Raw genomic sequence first — 13602 nt, forward strand, 5'->3', positions numbered from 1 at the left:
CCTGCTCTCCGAATTCTTAACCAAAATGTCGAACGACTTCGACGAACCTGGCCCAAGCTATTCAAGATCAAAACCAGAAAACAACAAACGCCCATTCCGAAAGGCGAAAGTCAACGTCGTCCAAATAGAAAGTGAGTCAGAGCAGTCGGACGACGATTACGACAGCGAATTCGAAGAAGAAATGAAGATAGTGCTAGCCGCCTGCGCAATCGACGAAGAAAAGTGCCTCTTGTGCGAACAGGCACACGACATAACAAAATGTAACTCCTTTCTGAGAGAACCCGTGAAAGATAGATGGGAGACGGTGAAACGATTAAAAATGTGTTTTAGATGCTTAAAAACAAACCACAGGCATCTATTATGCAAAGTGAAACAATGCGCAAAAGAAGGTTGCAGCCGGAAACACCACGAGCTTCTTCACCAGGAAAGAAAACTGGAAACAAATAAAATTGTATCAGTGAACCACATAGGCACATCACGAGCCTTTCTCAAAATCGTACCAGTAGAACTGCACGGACCTAAAGGGTCGACGCGAGTGACAGCCCTACTCGACGAAGGGTCCACAGTCACCCTACTATTAGAAGAAGTCGCCTCACAAATAGGAGCCACAGGCCCCAAAGGAAGCCTACAAATCGAAGGCATCAGTGGCCACCAGATAAGGACCGAACAATCTTCACAATGTAAATTAAGAATAAGAGGCTTGTGCTCAAGGAATTACGAAAACCTGCAAGCCCACACCATTAACCAGCTGAATCTGAGACCTCAATCTGTAACGAAAAAAGACATCGAAGACTGCCCTCACCTCAGAGATATAGAAGACCAACTCATATACGACGGCTCGCCACCCACGCTACTAATCGGCCAAGACAACTGGCACCTAATAGTAACACGGGACCTCAAGGCAGGCGATCCAACGAAACCAGTGGCGTCGCTAACCAGCCTGGGTTGGATCCTACACGGGCTCAAGACGGAAACGCCCAAACCAGTGCTTTTCACAAATCACACCTTTGAAAAAAAAACTGAGGATATAGACGAACTAATCAAATCTCACTTCAGTCTGGACTCGTTGGGAATAACACCCAAAAAACCAACAAACGATCCCGAAGAACGAGCACTAGCAATACTTGAAAAAACAACTCGAAGATTGCCCGAAGGCAGATTTGAATGTGGACTGTTGTGGAAAACAGACAACGAATCCATGCCATTGAACCGCCGAAGCGCACTGCGCCGACTAAACGGCATAGAAAACAAGTTTAAAAAGAACCCAGAATTCAAAATAGACTACAGCAAACAGATTACAAACCTTTTGGCAAACGGATACGCAGAACCAGCTGCCACAACACCAACATCACCGCGAACCTGGTACCTACCCCATTTCGCTGTAATACACCCGCAAAAGGGAAAATTAAGGGTTGTATTTGATGCCGCCGAAAAGACAAACGGAAAGAGCCTGAACGACGCCCTACTGGCCGGACCCGACCTACTTCAATCCCTGTTCGGAGTCTTATTAAGGTTCAGGCAAGGACCCACGGCTGTAGCAGCCGATATAAAGGAAATGTTCCTGCGAATAATAATTCGCGAAGAAGACAGAGACAGCCTACGCTTTCTTTGGCGAGAGACCGAAAGCGAGGAACCAAAAGAGTACCGAATGAAATCCCTGATATTCGGAGCAACATCGTCGCCTTGCTCAGCGATCTACGTAAAAAACCGGAACGCAGAAGACTTTAAATCAAAACATCCAAAAGCAGTGAACGCAATACAAAGGTGTCATTACATGGATGACTATCTACAAAGCTTCGCAACCCCCGAAGAAGCTTTGGAAACGAGCCGCGAAGTGGACAAAATTCACAAAAGCGGTGGATTTGAGCTGAGAGGTTGGACATCGAACCACCCAGACGCAATCAAAGACCTAGAGACTGACCAACCAGAGCACAAACATATTGGCGATCATGACAAATACGGAAAAACTCTAGGAATGATATGGCAAATAAACAACGACGCCTTGAAATTCACCCTAAATCTCCGCAACACGCCGGAAGATGTGATACACGGTTTACGGCCGCCTACGAAGCGAGAAGTAGCAAGCGCCGTCATGTCGGTATTCGATCCTTTGGGCCTAGCCACTCCGGTCCTCATCCAAGGAAAAACGCTTATACAACACCTATGGCGCACGGGTATAAGCTGGGACGACCCCATACCCGAAGACATGATAAAACCGTGGACAAAATGGGTAAACACCCTAGAATGCTTAGAAGACCTGAACATACCACGATGCACACATTCCCAAGACGAGGGGGAGCTACACACTTTCGTAGACGCCAGCGAAAATGTTTACGCAGCTGCAACATACTGGAGAACGATCGAACAAGGCAAAGTCGTCGTCAAACTCATAGCGGCGAAAGCAAAAGTCGCCCCGCTCAAGCCAACTTCGATACCGCGACTAGAACTCCAAGCCGCACTGCTGGGCTGCCGCCTAGCCTCGAGCATTCAAAACGAAATGGATAACTCCGTCAAAAGGAGATATTTCTGGTCAGACTCACGTACGGTGCTAGCATGGATCAAATCTGACCCACGCACTTTCAAAACGTTCGTCGCGCACCGACTAGCCGAAATAGAAGATCTCACTAAAACCAACGAATGGAGATATGTACCTACGAAACATAACGTAGCCGACGATGCCACCAGAAACCCACCTAAAGACTTCAATGTCGATCACAGATGGTTCAACGGACCCGAATTCCTGAAATACGATTCCGAAGAATGGCCACAAGATAAAAGCGACCGTTCCTTATTACCTACGGGCGAAGAAAAAGTACAAACAGTCGCAACAATACATCACAACGAAATGCCGATACTTGATGTAAAAAGGTTTTCATCATGGACACGATACCTACGAGCCACAGCCCGCTTCTTGCAAAGCGTCGACCGCTTTAAAGCACTTACCAAGAAAACCGAGAGCATCGCCGCTACGAAGCGCATCACGAAAGACAAAAGCTGGAAACCTCATAAAGATAAGACGAAGCGACAAAATCCACCGACCAATCAAACTCAAAACAAACCGGCAACCCCGCATAGAATAAAGCTAACACACGATTACATCGAAAAGGCCGAGAACCTGATAATCCGAGCCATCCAAAACGAAAGTTTCAAGACTGAACTCAAAACTCTGCAAGAAAATAAACGCCTCAATAAAACATCACGCCTTGGAAGACTCACCACCGTCATAGAAAATGACATACTGCATCTGCAAACTCGTCTTTCTGCTGCTAAAGACATAGCGATCTCCTACAAAAAACCTATTATACTCGACGGGAAACACCCAATCGCTCGACTAATAGTGAAACACTACCACCAGCAGTACAACCATGGCAACCACTACACCGTGATGAACGAGATACGCCAAAAATTCTACGTGACATCTTTGCGAAACACTGTGAAATTAATAGCAAGAGAATGCCAATGGTGTAAAACTCACAAAGCTATCCCTGCTGCAGCACCAGTTGGAGACTTACCAATAGAACGACTGAAACAGAAACAGCATCCGTTCACGTGTACAGCTGTAGACTATTTCGGTCCGATAACCATTACTATCGGAAGAAAGACCGATAAACGATGGGTGGCACTATATACATGCCTAACGACGCGCGCCGTGCACCTGGAAATCGCAACATCATTGTCAACCGACAACATGATACTCACCCTGAGACGCATGATAGCACGCCGAGGGACGCCAAGAGTCATATACAGTGATAACGGAACCAACTTCATTGGAGCCGATAAAGAACTTAGATACGAATTCAACAAAATGATAGAAAAAACAGAAGAAAAAGGAATTCAATGGAAATTCATACCTCCTGGAGCCCCCCACATGGGCGGAGCATGGGAAAGACTAGTGCGATCAGTAAAGACTGCATTAACTGCAACTCTGAATACTCGACACCCAAAAGAAGAAATACTGCATACGCTGTTGTTGGAAGCAGAACATCTCATAAACTCGAGACCAATAACAGACCTCTCGCTAGATCCAGATGAGCAAGAAAGCTTGACCCCCAACCACTTCCTTATCGGGCGATCAAGCGGCTCTCATCGCATGGGCGATTTTACCGACAGCGAACTTGTTGGGCTGACTACCTGGAAGACAGTACAAAGGCTTACCGACCACTTTTGGAAACGCTGGCTTCTAGAATATCTACCTACCATAACTCCAAAATATAACAATGGCAAAGGTGGATTCATCAACCCATCCATTGGAGACATTGTCATCATCATAGACAATTCTCTTCCCCGTGGTACTTGGCCAAAAGGCGAGATCGTGAAGACTTATCCCGGTCCAGACGGAGTAATCCGAATAGTAGACGTCCGTACTGTTGCCGGAATACTGAAGAGATCAACTTCCCGCCTGGTGAAAATCACACAATCTTCTTCCGCAAATAATGGTGCTCCAGATTCCATCTTCGCACGAGGGGGAGACTGTTGAAGATTGCAACAGCCATTGGCTCGAGACATCGAAACAGCTCGCTAGGAACATTACTTTTGCCAGACTAGCGCTCACGCCGGGCAACTTTTATCTATTTTTTACATTTACGAGATTAAAAGCTAATAGCTCGATACAATCGCTACTATTGCGAGACCTACGCTCGCGGTGGTCATTTTTTTTGCCATTTTTTATGTACCTACAATGTTTAAAATCTACTTTGCGGGACCTCTTCCCAGACTATGCTGTGTAATGTAATATTATTTTGTTACCATAGTAGAAATCTATTTAAATTATATATCGAATCAAAGATAAGAGAAAAACCTGTATGAACACTCGTTTTCGATACTTACTTATTAGATGCATGCTTAGATACTAAATAGAACTTATTGTACATACCTACTTGTAAGATGCTAGATAGGACATAAGAAATAATGTAAATTCTTTCATTTTAAGACTAATTTTATATACTTACTCATTGGGCAAACAGCCACCCCCTTTTAAAAATGTATAGAGGCATCGCCATCTCCTTTCATAATTAACATAAGCATTTTTATTAAAATACTACCAAAACTGTGTAACACTTACTCTCCCATAGCTGTAAGTTACCGCTTCAATTGTTAAGATTAGACTGGGAGCCATATTTACCCCCACCACACAAATTCGCTTTGTATGATTTTTTCAATAAAGAGTTTCGGAATTTCGAACGCCTCCGACCGAATAAAAGCGGGCACTTTCAGTGCTCGACACGCACTTCCACTCTACGGCTCGAGGCGAGCGGACTTCCGTCCGCCAAACAAGAAAAAGGTGTTTTACTTCACCCCTCCCCGCTGTGGTCTCTGATCAACCGATCCACCACAATTGTTATGGTACAGAGGCAACAAATGTCAAGTTTCGTCTTGGTCAGAATTGAAAACTTTATTTTTAGAGGAATTTGATGCAGTAGATTATGACTACAGGTTGCTAGGTGAAATTCGAGCAAGAACACAAGGCTCTGAAGAACCTGTGTCTATCTATTTCGCTGTAATGTTTGGCATGTTTTCAAGGTTGTCAACACCACTTTCCGAAGAACAAAAGTTACAAATTTTATTACATAATATTCGCCCTTTTTACTCAGAACAATTAGCTCTTGTTGACATTAAGTCTGTCGCAATGTTGAAGGAAAAGTGTCGCAAACTAGAGGCTGCGAGGCAGCGTTCCGCCTTATTTTCTGAGCCTACTAACAGTAAGGCAACTTTAAGTTCAGAGTTTGCTTACAAACAAGTGACAAAACAGATAAACACACTTTCAGTCACACCTGCACCTAAGGTTGATACAAGTAAAGGCACTGATTTTACGAAAACAAATAAACAACTATGTTACAAGTGCGGCAAGGGTAACCATTCCTTTAAATTTTGCAGGACAGTTCCGAAATTTATTAGATGTTTTTCGTGTGGACGTCAGAACTTTACAGTAAAGACATGTCCAAGTTGTAGTAAAAAGGCGATTAGTAAACCCGCTCCGGACAAAAATTCAAAAAACTAATTAGTAAGAACTGTGCAGAGACACAAGTAAAGAACTTGGTCATTAACAACAAAACATCCCTTTTACCTGACACAGTTCTGTATTCAGTGGATAAACGAGACTTTAGGCCACATTTAAAGGTTTTGTTGACGGTTTTGAGATTACAGGTTTACTAGATTCCGGTGCTTGCGCGTCAATTTTGGGTAACCAGGCGCACAAGGTTTTTTTGAAATTCGGTTATAAATTGCATAGCAGTATTGATACCACATTTTCAGTGGCAAATGGAGACAAACTTGATTGCATGGGTTATATGTTTATTCCGATTACTTATAATTCCGTAACTCACATAATAAAATTTTTTGTAGTACCCTCTATAATAGCGGATGTTATTTTTGGCTGTGACTTTTGGAAAACATTTCAGTTAGCCCCTGGCATTTTTGATAATTTAGAATTAATTAAGGCACCTTCTCAATTTTACAATATTTGTGCGATTGATAATGAACAAATTCATACCATCACTTCTTTTGAAAACTTATCATCTCAACAGAAAGAATTAGCCCAATCTGTAGTAAATAAATTTTTAAATATTTCTTCAGAGAAAATTGGATTGGGTAGAACAAAATTAATTGAACATGTTATTGACACCGGTGATGCCTTGCCAATAAAAATAAAACAATATCCACTTTCTCCCGAAAAGAAGGAAGCTTTAAGTAAAGAGTTAGATAGGATGCTGGAAATGGACGTAGTTACTCCGAGTGAAAGCCCTTGGAATAACCCAGCAATTTTAGTGAAAAAGGCAAATGGAGACTGGAGATTTTGCCTAGATTGCAGGAAATTAAATTCAGTGACAAAGGGGGATTCATACTCAATACCGTACATTCCACAAATTCTAGATAGCTTGAAAGAGGCAAGGTTTTTATCATCGATTGATTTAAGTTCAAGTTTCTGGCAAATTCCGTTAGCTGACGACTCTCAGGAAAAAACCAGTTTTACAGTTCCTGGTAGAGGGTTATTCAAATTTAAAGTCATGCCGTTTGGCCTATGCGGTGCACCAGCACGACAGCAGAGGTTAATGGACCAGTTATTTAATCAAAATTTTTGTAGTGATATTGAAAATGGAATAGTATTTTGTTATATAGATGATATTGTTATTTGTTCTGCTGATTTTGAAACCCATTTAATTTTATTAAACAGAGTTCTGGATAAACTAAAAATGGCTCAACTATCCATAAATTTTGAAAAATGTAATTTTTTTAGAAACTCTTTGAAATATTTAGGGTATATAGTGGATGAATTTGGTTTACGCACAGATCCTGGAAAAGTTGCCGCAGTTTTGAACTTTCCGACCCCAAAAACTGCACAGGAGGTAAAGATTTTCCTAGGCACTTGTTCTTGGTACAGGCGCTTTATTAGGAATTTTTCAACCATCGCTGCACCACTCAATAGACTAACGAGTAAAGGAAAGAACGCACCTAAATTTGAGTGGAGCGAACAGGCAGAGGTAGCATTTAATACATTGAAGAATGCGTTGGTAACCGCACCTGTTCTTGCGGTACCGAATTTTGAAAAAACCATTCAAAATACATTGTGATGCTTCTGCATATGGTGTTGGCGGTATGCTGACGCAAGAAACCGATGGTTGCGATCATCCCATTGCGTATGTCAGTAGGAGCCTAAATAAAAACGAAAGGAATTACAGCGCGACGGAACGCGAGGCTCTAGCTGTGATTTTTGCAGTGGAGAAATTTCAGGCTTATTTTGGTTCCAAGCCAGTCACAATTATCACAGACCATGCATCCCTAAAGTGGTTCTTAAATTTAGAAAATCCCTCAGGACGACTCGCCAGATGGGGTTGTAGATTATCACAGTATAATTTTGTTATCGAACATAGGAAGGGTTGTGATAATGTAGTTCCGGATACCTTGTCGAGACTCATACACGTAGATGTAGTTGGTGATCGTAATGATAACTCTAGTCAACAAGTTTTGGTAGATGACTGGTATGACAAAACATTTAATGGCTGTAAAATCAATCCAGCAAATTTTCCGAATTTTAGTATTTTGAACGATAAACTATATCGTTACAGTAAATGTAAATACCAGCTTCTCAGTGAGTTCGACTGGAAAGAGGTAGTCCACAAGAACGACATCCTTAGAATTATGCAACAAAACCATGCAGATGCAACTGCAGGTCATTTTGGTGTGTTCAAAACTCATCGCAGATTATCCCTCAGATATTTTTGGCGTGGTATGTATAAGGACGTGGTTGAGTACGTTAAGAATTGTGATACTTGCTCTGCGTATAAACACACGACATCAGCCACTCCAGGTCTGCTAGGGAAGCCTAAAGTCTGCGAGAGACCTTTTCAGGTCATTTCGGCTGATTTAGTCGGACCTTTGCCTAGGTCTAAATCAGGATTTACATTTCTTTTTGTGGTGACGTGTTGTTTTTCGAAATATACAATGTTGTTTCCGTTACGGCGTGCCACAGGTGCCGCTGTTGTTAAAGCGCTAGAGAATTTTGTATTTTTGAACCATAGTGTTCCAGAGACTGTGATTGTGGACAATGGGTCCCAATTTACAGGATCTGAATTCCGTAATCTCATTAAGCGTTATAATATTCCGAAATTACACTACACACCACTGTACACTCCGCAAGTTAACCTTGTTGAGAGGTACAATAAGGTTGTTATGACTGCTGTAGCCGCTTTTGTGAAAGATAACCACAGGTCCTGGGACGAAAACCTGTACAAGGTCCAGTTCGCCATAAACAGTGCGGTTAATGAATCCACTGGATTCTCCCCGTTCTTCCTTGTCCACGCTAGAGAACCGGTTTTAAATGGTTCCTTCTATAAGGACACGGATAAGGAGTACGAGGCCGGAATTCCAAGGGAGGAATACGCAGGAAAGTTTGGAACTTTGGAGGACATATTTGGTCAGGTTAGGAGAAACTTGTTTCAGGCTCATGCAGAGTATGCAACGCATTACAACTTAAGGCGTAGGTCTGCAAGCTATTCTGTTGGGGATATAGTGTGGAAAAAGACCTATCCACAAAGCGACGCTACAAATTTTTTCGCAGCTAAGCTGGCACCTAAGTATGAAAAGTGCAGGGTTGTCAAGGTTTTGTCACCTTTGGTTTACGAACTAGTTAGAGTAGCTGACAACCACCCAATAGGCACTTGGCATATTAAGGATATTAAGAAGTAGATATTTGCCATTACTTAGTTTGGTCTAAACTGTTTGAATATTTAAGTTATCAATATTCAATTAGGAATTTGAATGAGTGTAGTGATGTTCTGAGTTAACAGTTACATTACCATGGTTCAGTTGAGGAGGAATGTAGTGGATGTATGTAGGGATGAATATGTGATGATTGGAATGCTTGTGGTAGACCAACCGGTTGAGAAAGTAAAAATGCAAATATCGTACTTTGGGGATAACGAAAAGGGGGGGGTTTTGTGTTTTGTTTTCGTTTTCCTTCTAGATAATGGATCATTTCTGTTATTTTTCCGATTCTGTTCCGAGATCTATTTTCTAGGAGAGTTATTTCGTTTTTTTTTTCTCATATTCCGATTTTGATTCGGTTTTATTTTTCCGAATGGGATAGAGAACGGTTGCCATATCAGATGGACCCGTTCACAACCAGTTTTTTCCGTATTTGTTGAGTAACAAATATTAAGATGGTAGTTTAAAAGAGTGAACCACCGTAGGCCTAGACGCATTCTATCAGTCAGCTGAAGAATGATGCCAAGATGTTTCCACTCAAGTGTCTTAGACACCATGAAGTTTTTTTTGTATATATTCTTTTTAGAAGTTAGGGTTGTGTAGTTAAGTATAATGTATAAAACCTTACACTGTTTTCAGTATATTTATTTTGTTAGACAATTTTCCTTGTTAGTAGTAGATGTGCGTTCACGCGTAACTTCTGTGTTTTTTTTGTTTGTTTATTTCAGGCAAATTGTTAGTAGTTGTTGGATGACGCTGAGGGCAGCGTGGTTCAACCTGTTGAACCTTTTCGTAGGAGGGGAAGTATTGTGACGTTGTAAATTTTGAACTACTAACTAGCGTTTCGCTTTTAATAAAAATCTATTTTGTTCAAAGTATGTTGGTGCCACCTAGCATCAAGGTGCAGAACTACGCGTGGGTCGATGTTCAGAGTTCATTCGAGCCACAATAGATGGCGTTTGTTTCGTTGTCAATTGTCGTAAAAATAAAACAAAATAATTAAATAAAACCATAATATCATTTGTTTATTGTTAAGTCATTAACAAAACGGTTCTTATAATATATCCTTAGGTTCCGCAAATATTCAAAAATGAATTGGCTTTATGATCAAACTAAATGAGAGCGGCCACACTCGGGTTGCGTCAGGCAACACCGATTGGTGAGATTTAGAATTTTTCTGGAGTCAACATGTGAAGACGAATTTTTTTCGTTCCAGGAAAATCTCACTTTTTTTCGCCCATGGCTTCGCCTGGGAAAATACAATAGTTATAAATTTAATCATCCTAACGTATTTCAATGTTTCATCAATTATGGTGAGTGAAAAATCAAGTAATGTGGATTCGACAAAATGGCGGTTTGGTTAGAGAAAATCCTAATTTCATGATTTTCCCTTTCAGTTCCAGTTATTTTACCTTCCCAAATAAATGAGGATAATGGGTTGTGGGGGACTCCTGAAAACCATTGGTGGCCAGGAGTTCAATAGGTGAGTTGTGTTTGATCGGGAAAATTCCACGTGTCGAAATTTTCACACAGCACAAATTATAATCTTGTTTTTCTTTGTTGCAGGGTTTCCGTTTGCGTTTCCGTTTTCCGTTTGCGTTTCCGTTTTTAGTTTTCGGTTTTCGTATTTATTTCTTTTGCACATTCACGTTGGCAACTTAATTTCTATGGATAAGACTTGGTGAAAATCTTTGTAATGAAACATTTCGGTTGTGAAGAATCAAATAAATTGAGTTTTGGATCTTGGCCGATGCCGTCCAGCTACATTGCAGTCTTCGCACCTACAAGTAAGCAAATGTTTGTATCCTGGAACAGTTTAGTGAACCTTCTTAGTGTATGTGTACAGTAAGAACCCTGTCTTTACTACTGAGCTTTTATTTTGAAACAATTTTATGAATTTTACTGTGTCATTGTCTATTCCATGCCAATGGCATCTTAAATTTAAAACATAGATCTTATGTACTATCTACCTAAGTCATTCTAATGTATCTAAATTAAGTCTTGGCATTAAGCTAGAATAACTAAGCATTATTAGCCATCATTCTGTATTAAGCGACCCCGGTAAAAGTTACATTAAAAACAATTTTGCCTAACATCTAGCAAATTTCATTTATAACACCTCATATGCATTACAAGGGAGTCGACGGCTAGCTTCTATTCTTTACTAGGTAGATAGATCAAGTAAAGTAAATTAAAATTATTTTTTTTTCCTCTAATCTTTGTAAGGTGGTAGATTATTCCGTATCCGGGTATATTTCTATTCCGCCCGATTTACCACCCTTACAAGGTACTCTGCTGTGGCGTGATTGAAGGACAGATACCATCAAACAAACACAATTTCGCGGCCTTCGCATATTTATAATACGGCTCGTGATTACTACGTAAAGAAGCGACACAAAACACAGGAAATTATCTGCATGTGTAATAGGAACGTGGCTCTAGCATGGTGGATCAACGACCTAAAGATATAGGTGAAGTAGGTTGTCTGTGGTGCTCACCAAAAGGCCTATGTCCAGCATGTTATCCATCCAGATAAATCTATCCTGCATAAGATCCATGTGAATCCTTTGGAATCCATCAGAAAATAAGGGTAACGCACCTACTAAGTAAGCGCCGAAGGACAGGGCCTATATAAGTTGAGTGATGGGCAGGTTCAGCTTTGGGTTGGAGCCCAATGCGATGACCACTCGCACCATCATGGTGGTAAGTAGTATGTCGTGCACGATGCTGAAGTTAGTGCGGACAAGGATGTGTAATGGCGTGGGACGCATCAAGCATGGTAGTTTATTGACCTAAAGTAAAGTGATTCGTATGTGGCGCTCACCAAAAGGCCTATGTCCAGCATGTTATCCATCGAAATAAATCTATCCTCCACGTAAGAGAATCCTTTGAAATCCATCAGGGTAACTCACCTCCTAAGCAAGCCCCGAAGGACAGGGCCCATATAAGTGGAGTGATGGGCAGGTTCAGAGTCGGGTTGGAGCCCAAAGCGACGACCACTCGCACCATCATGGTGGTAAGCGGGATGTTGTCCACGAACGCTGATGTTAGGCCTGATACCTGAAAATACACACAGTTTATGAAACCGAACTAATATTTTTTTGAACGTTGCGTTTTTGCGTGTAACGTTTTTTAACGGGTTCAGATTTTTTTGTATATTTAAGCAAAAAACGGTGATAGCCTTAAAAAACGTCGGCTTCCTAGTCCGGGGATCCGGGGTTCGGTCCCGTGCACCTTTAATTTTTGGGAGTCATGTGCGTTTTAAACAATAAAGTATCACTTGCTGTAACGATGAAGGGAAAACATCGTGAGGTAACCTGCATGTCTGAAAGTTCTCCGTTATGTTCGCAAAGGTGTGTGAACTCTGAAAATCCTCAATTGACCAGCGTGGCTAAACTCTTCTCATTGTGAGAGGAGACCCATACTCAGTAGTGAGCTGGCAATGGGTTAATCATGATTATGAGCTCGGTTGATATTCAAATAGAAGTTAAACTCCGTTTTTATGGAGAGCGCTCCAAATAAACTACTCACTAACTAACGTCATACTAAAGCGAAGTGGAAAAAGTAAGAATTTTCTAAAAATATTTTCTACCTACCCACAGCAAAAGAAGCAGCGCTACGGCCAGTCTGCCGTTTTCGTCCACTCTAAGTATAAGAGATTCTGTGAGACCTCCTATGAACTCTATCAGACCAAGTTTTGAGAGAGCCTGTAAATCAGAAAATATAAATTTATCCTCAATTTTATAATAAGTAGTTTAATATCTAAAATTGTTTAATGCAGCTGGCCCGCCGCGGCTTCGCATGATGGGATTTTTTGAAAATAGATGAGGTATGGAATTTAGTAAAATTCTGAAACACGTGCTTCTTAAATTTTGCGCGATAGTCCAAATATCAAATCCCATGGATATAACTTGAAAAACTGGCGTTATAGATAGAGAACAGAGGATAACGTAGTATAGGTAAGCCACATTTCAAAGTACCATAATTAATATAAGTATAACTTACCTCCATCAAAACAAAGAGTGCAGCAAAGAACAGTAGCGTGGACCATTCCACCCTGTGCAGAATGGGCTCCAGATCCTCACGGTCAGCTAGCGTCAGCAACAGAATTGCTCCAAGCAGCGCCGTCCAACCGAGGGAGACGCGATCTGTTTAAACCATTGAGGAGTTAGAAAGCAAGAACTAAGTTCATTATCATCATCAACAACAACCGATAGACGACCACTGCTGGACATAGGTCTCTTATAGGGATTTCCGCACGCCATGGTCTGGCGCCTGAATCCAGCGGCTCCCTGTGACTCGCCTGATGTCGTCCGTCCACCTAGTGGAGGGGTCTTCCAACGTTGCGCTTTCCGGTGCTAGGTCGCCATTCCAGCACTTTGGAACTCCAACTACCCTATC

The 13602-nt window shown here is 41.5% G+C and overlaps 1 protein-coding gene across 5 annotated transcripts in view; it reads right to left on the minus strand.

The window, feature by feature from the left end:
• The window catches only part of LOC117985511 (P protein-like), a 57687-nt gene that overhangs the window by 15720 nt on the left and 28365 nt on the right, over window positions 1–13602 (minus strand). For all 5 annotated transcript variants that reach the window (XM_069500995.1, XM_034972250.2, XM_069500993.1 and 2 more), the window contains exons 14-16: window positions 13207–13349; window positions 12798–12908; window positions 12114–12261 (exon numbers count right to left, since the gene is read on the minus strand). In XM_069500995.1, coding sequence (XP_069357096.1) covers window positions 12114–12261; window positions 12798–12908; window positions 13207–13349 — 402 coding nt within the window. The remainder of the gene's footprint in view (window positions 1–12113; window positions 12262–12797; window positions 12909–13206; window positions 13350–13602) is intronic.

The sequence above is a fragment of the Maniola hyperantus genome, chromosome 9 (assembly GCF_902806685.2).
Source record: "Maniola hyperantus chromosome 9, iAphHyp1.2, whole genome shotgun sequence".
Taxonomy (NCBI): domain Eukaryota; kingdom Metazoa; phylum Arthropoda; class Insecta; order Lepidoptera; family Nymphalidae; genus Maniola; species Maniola hyperantus.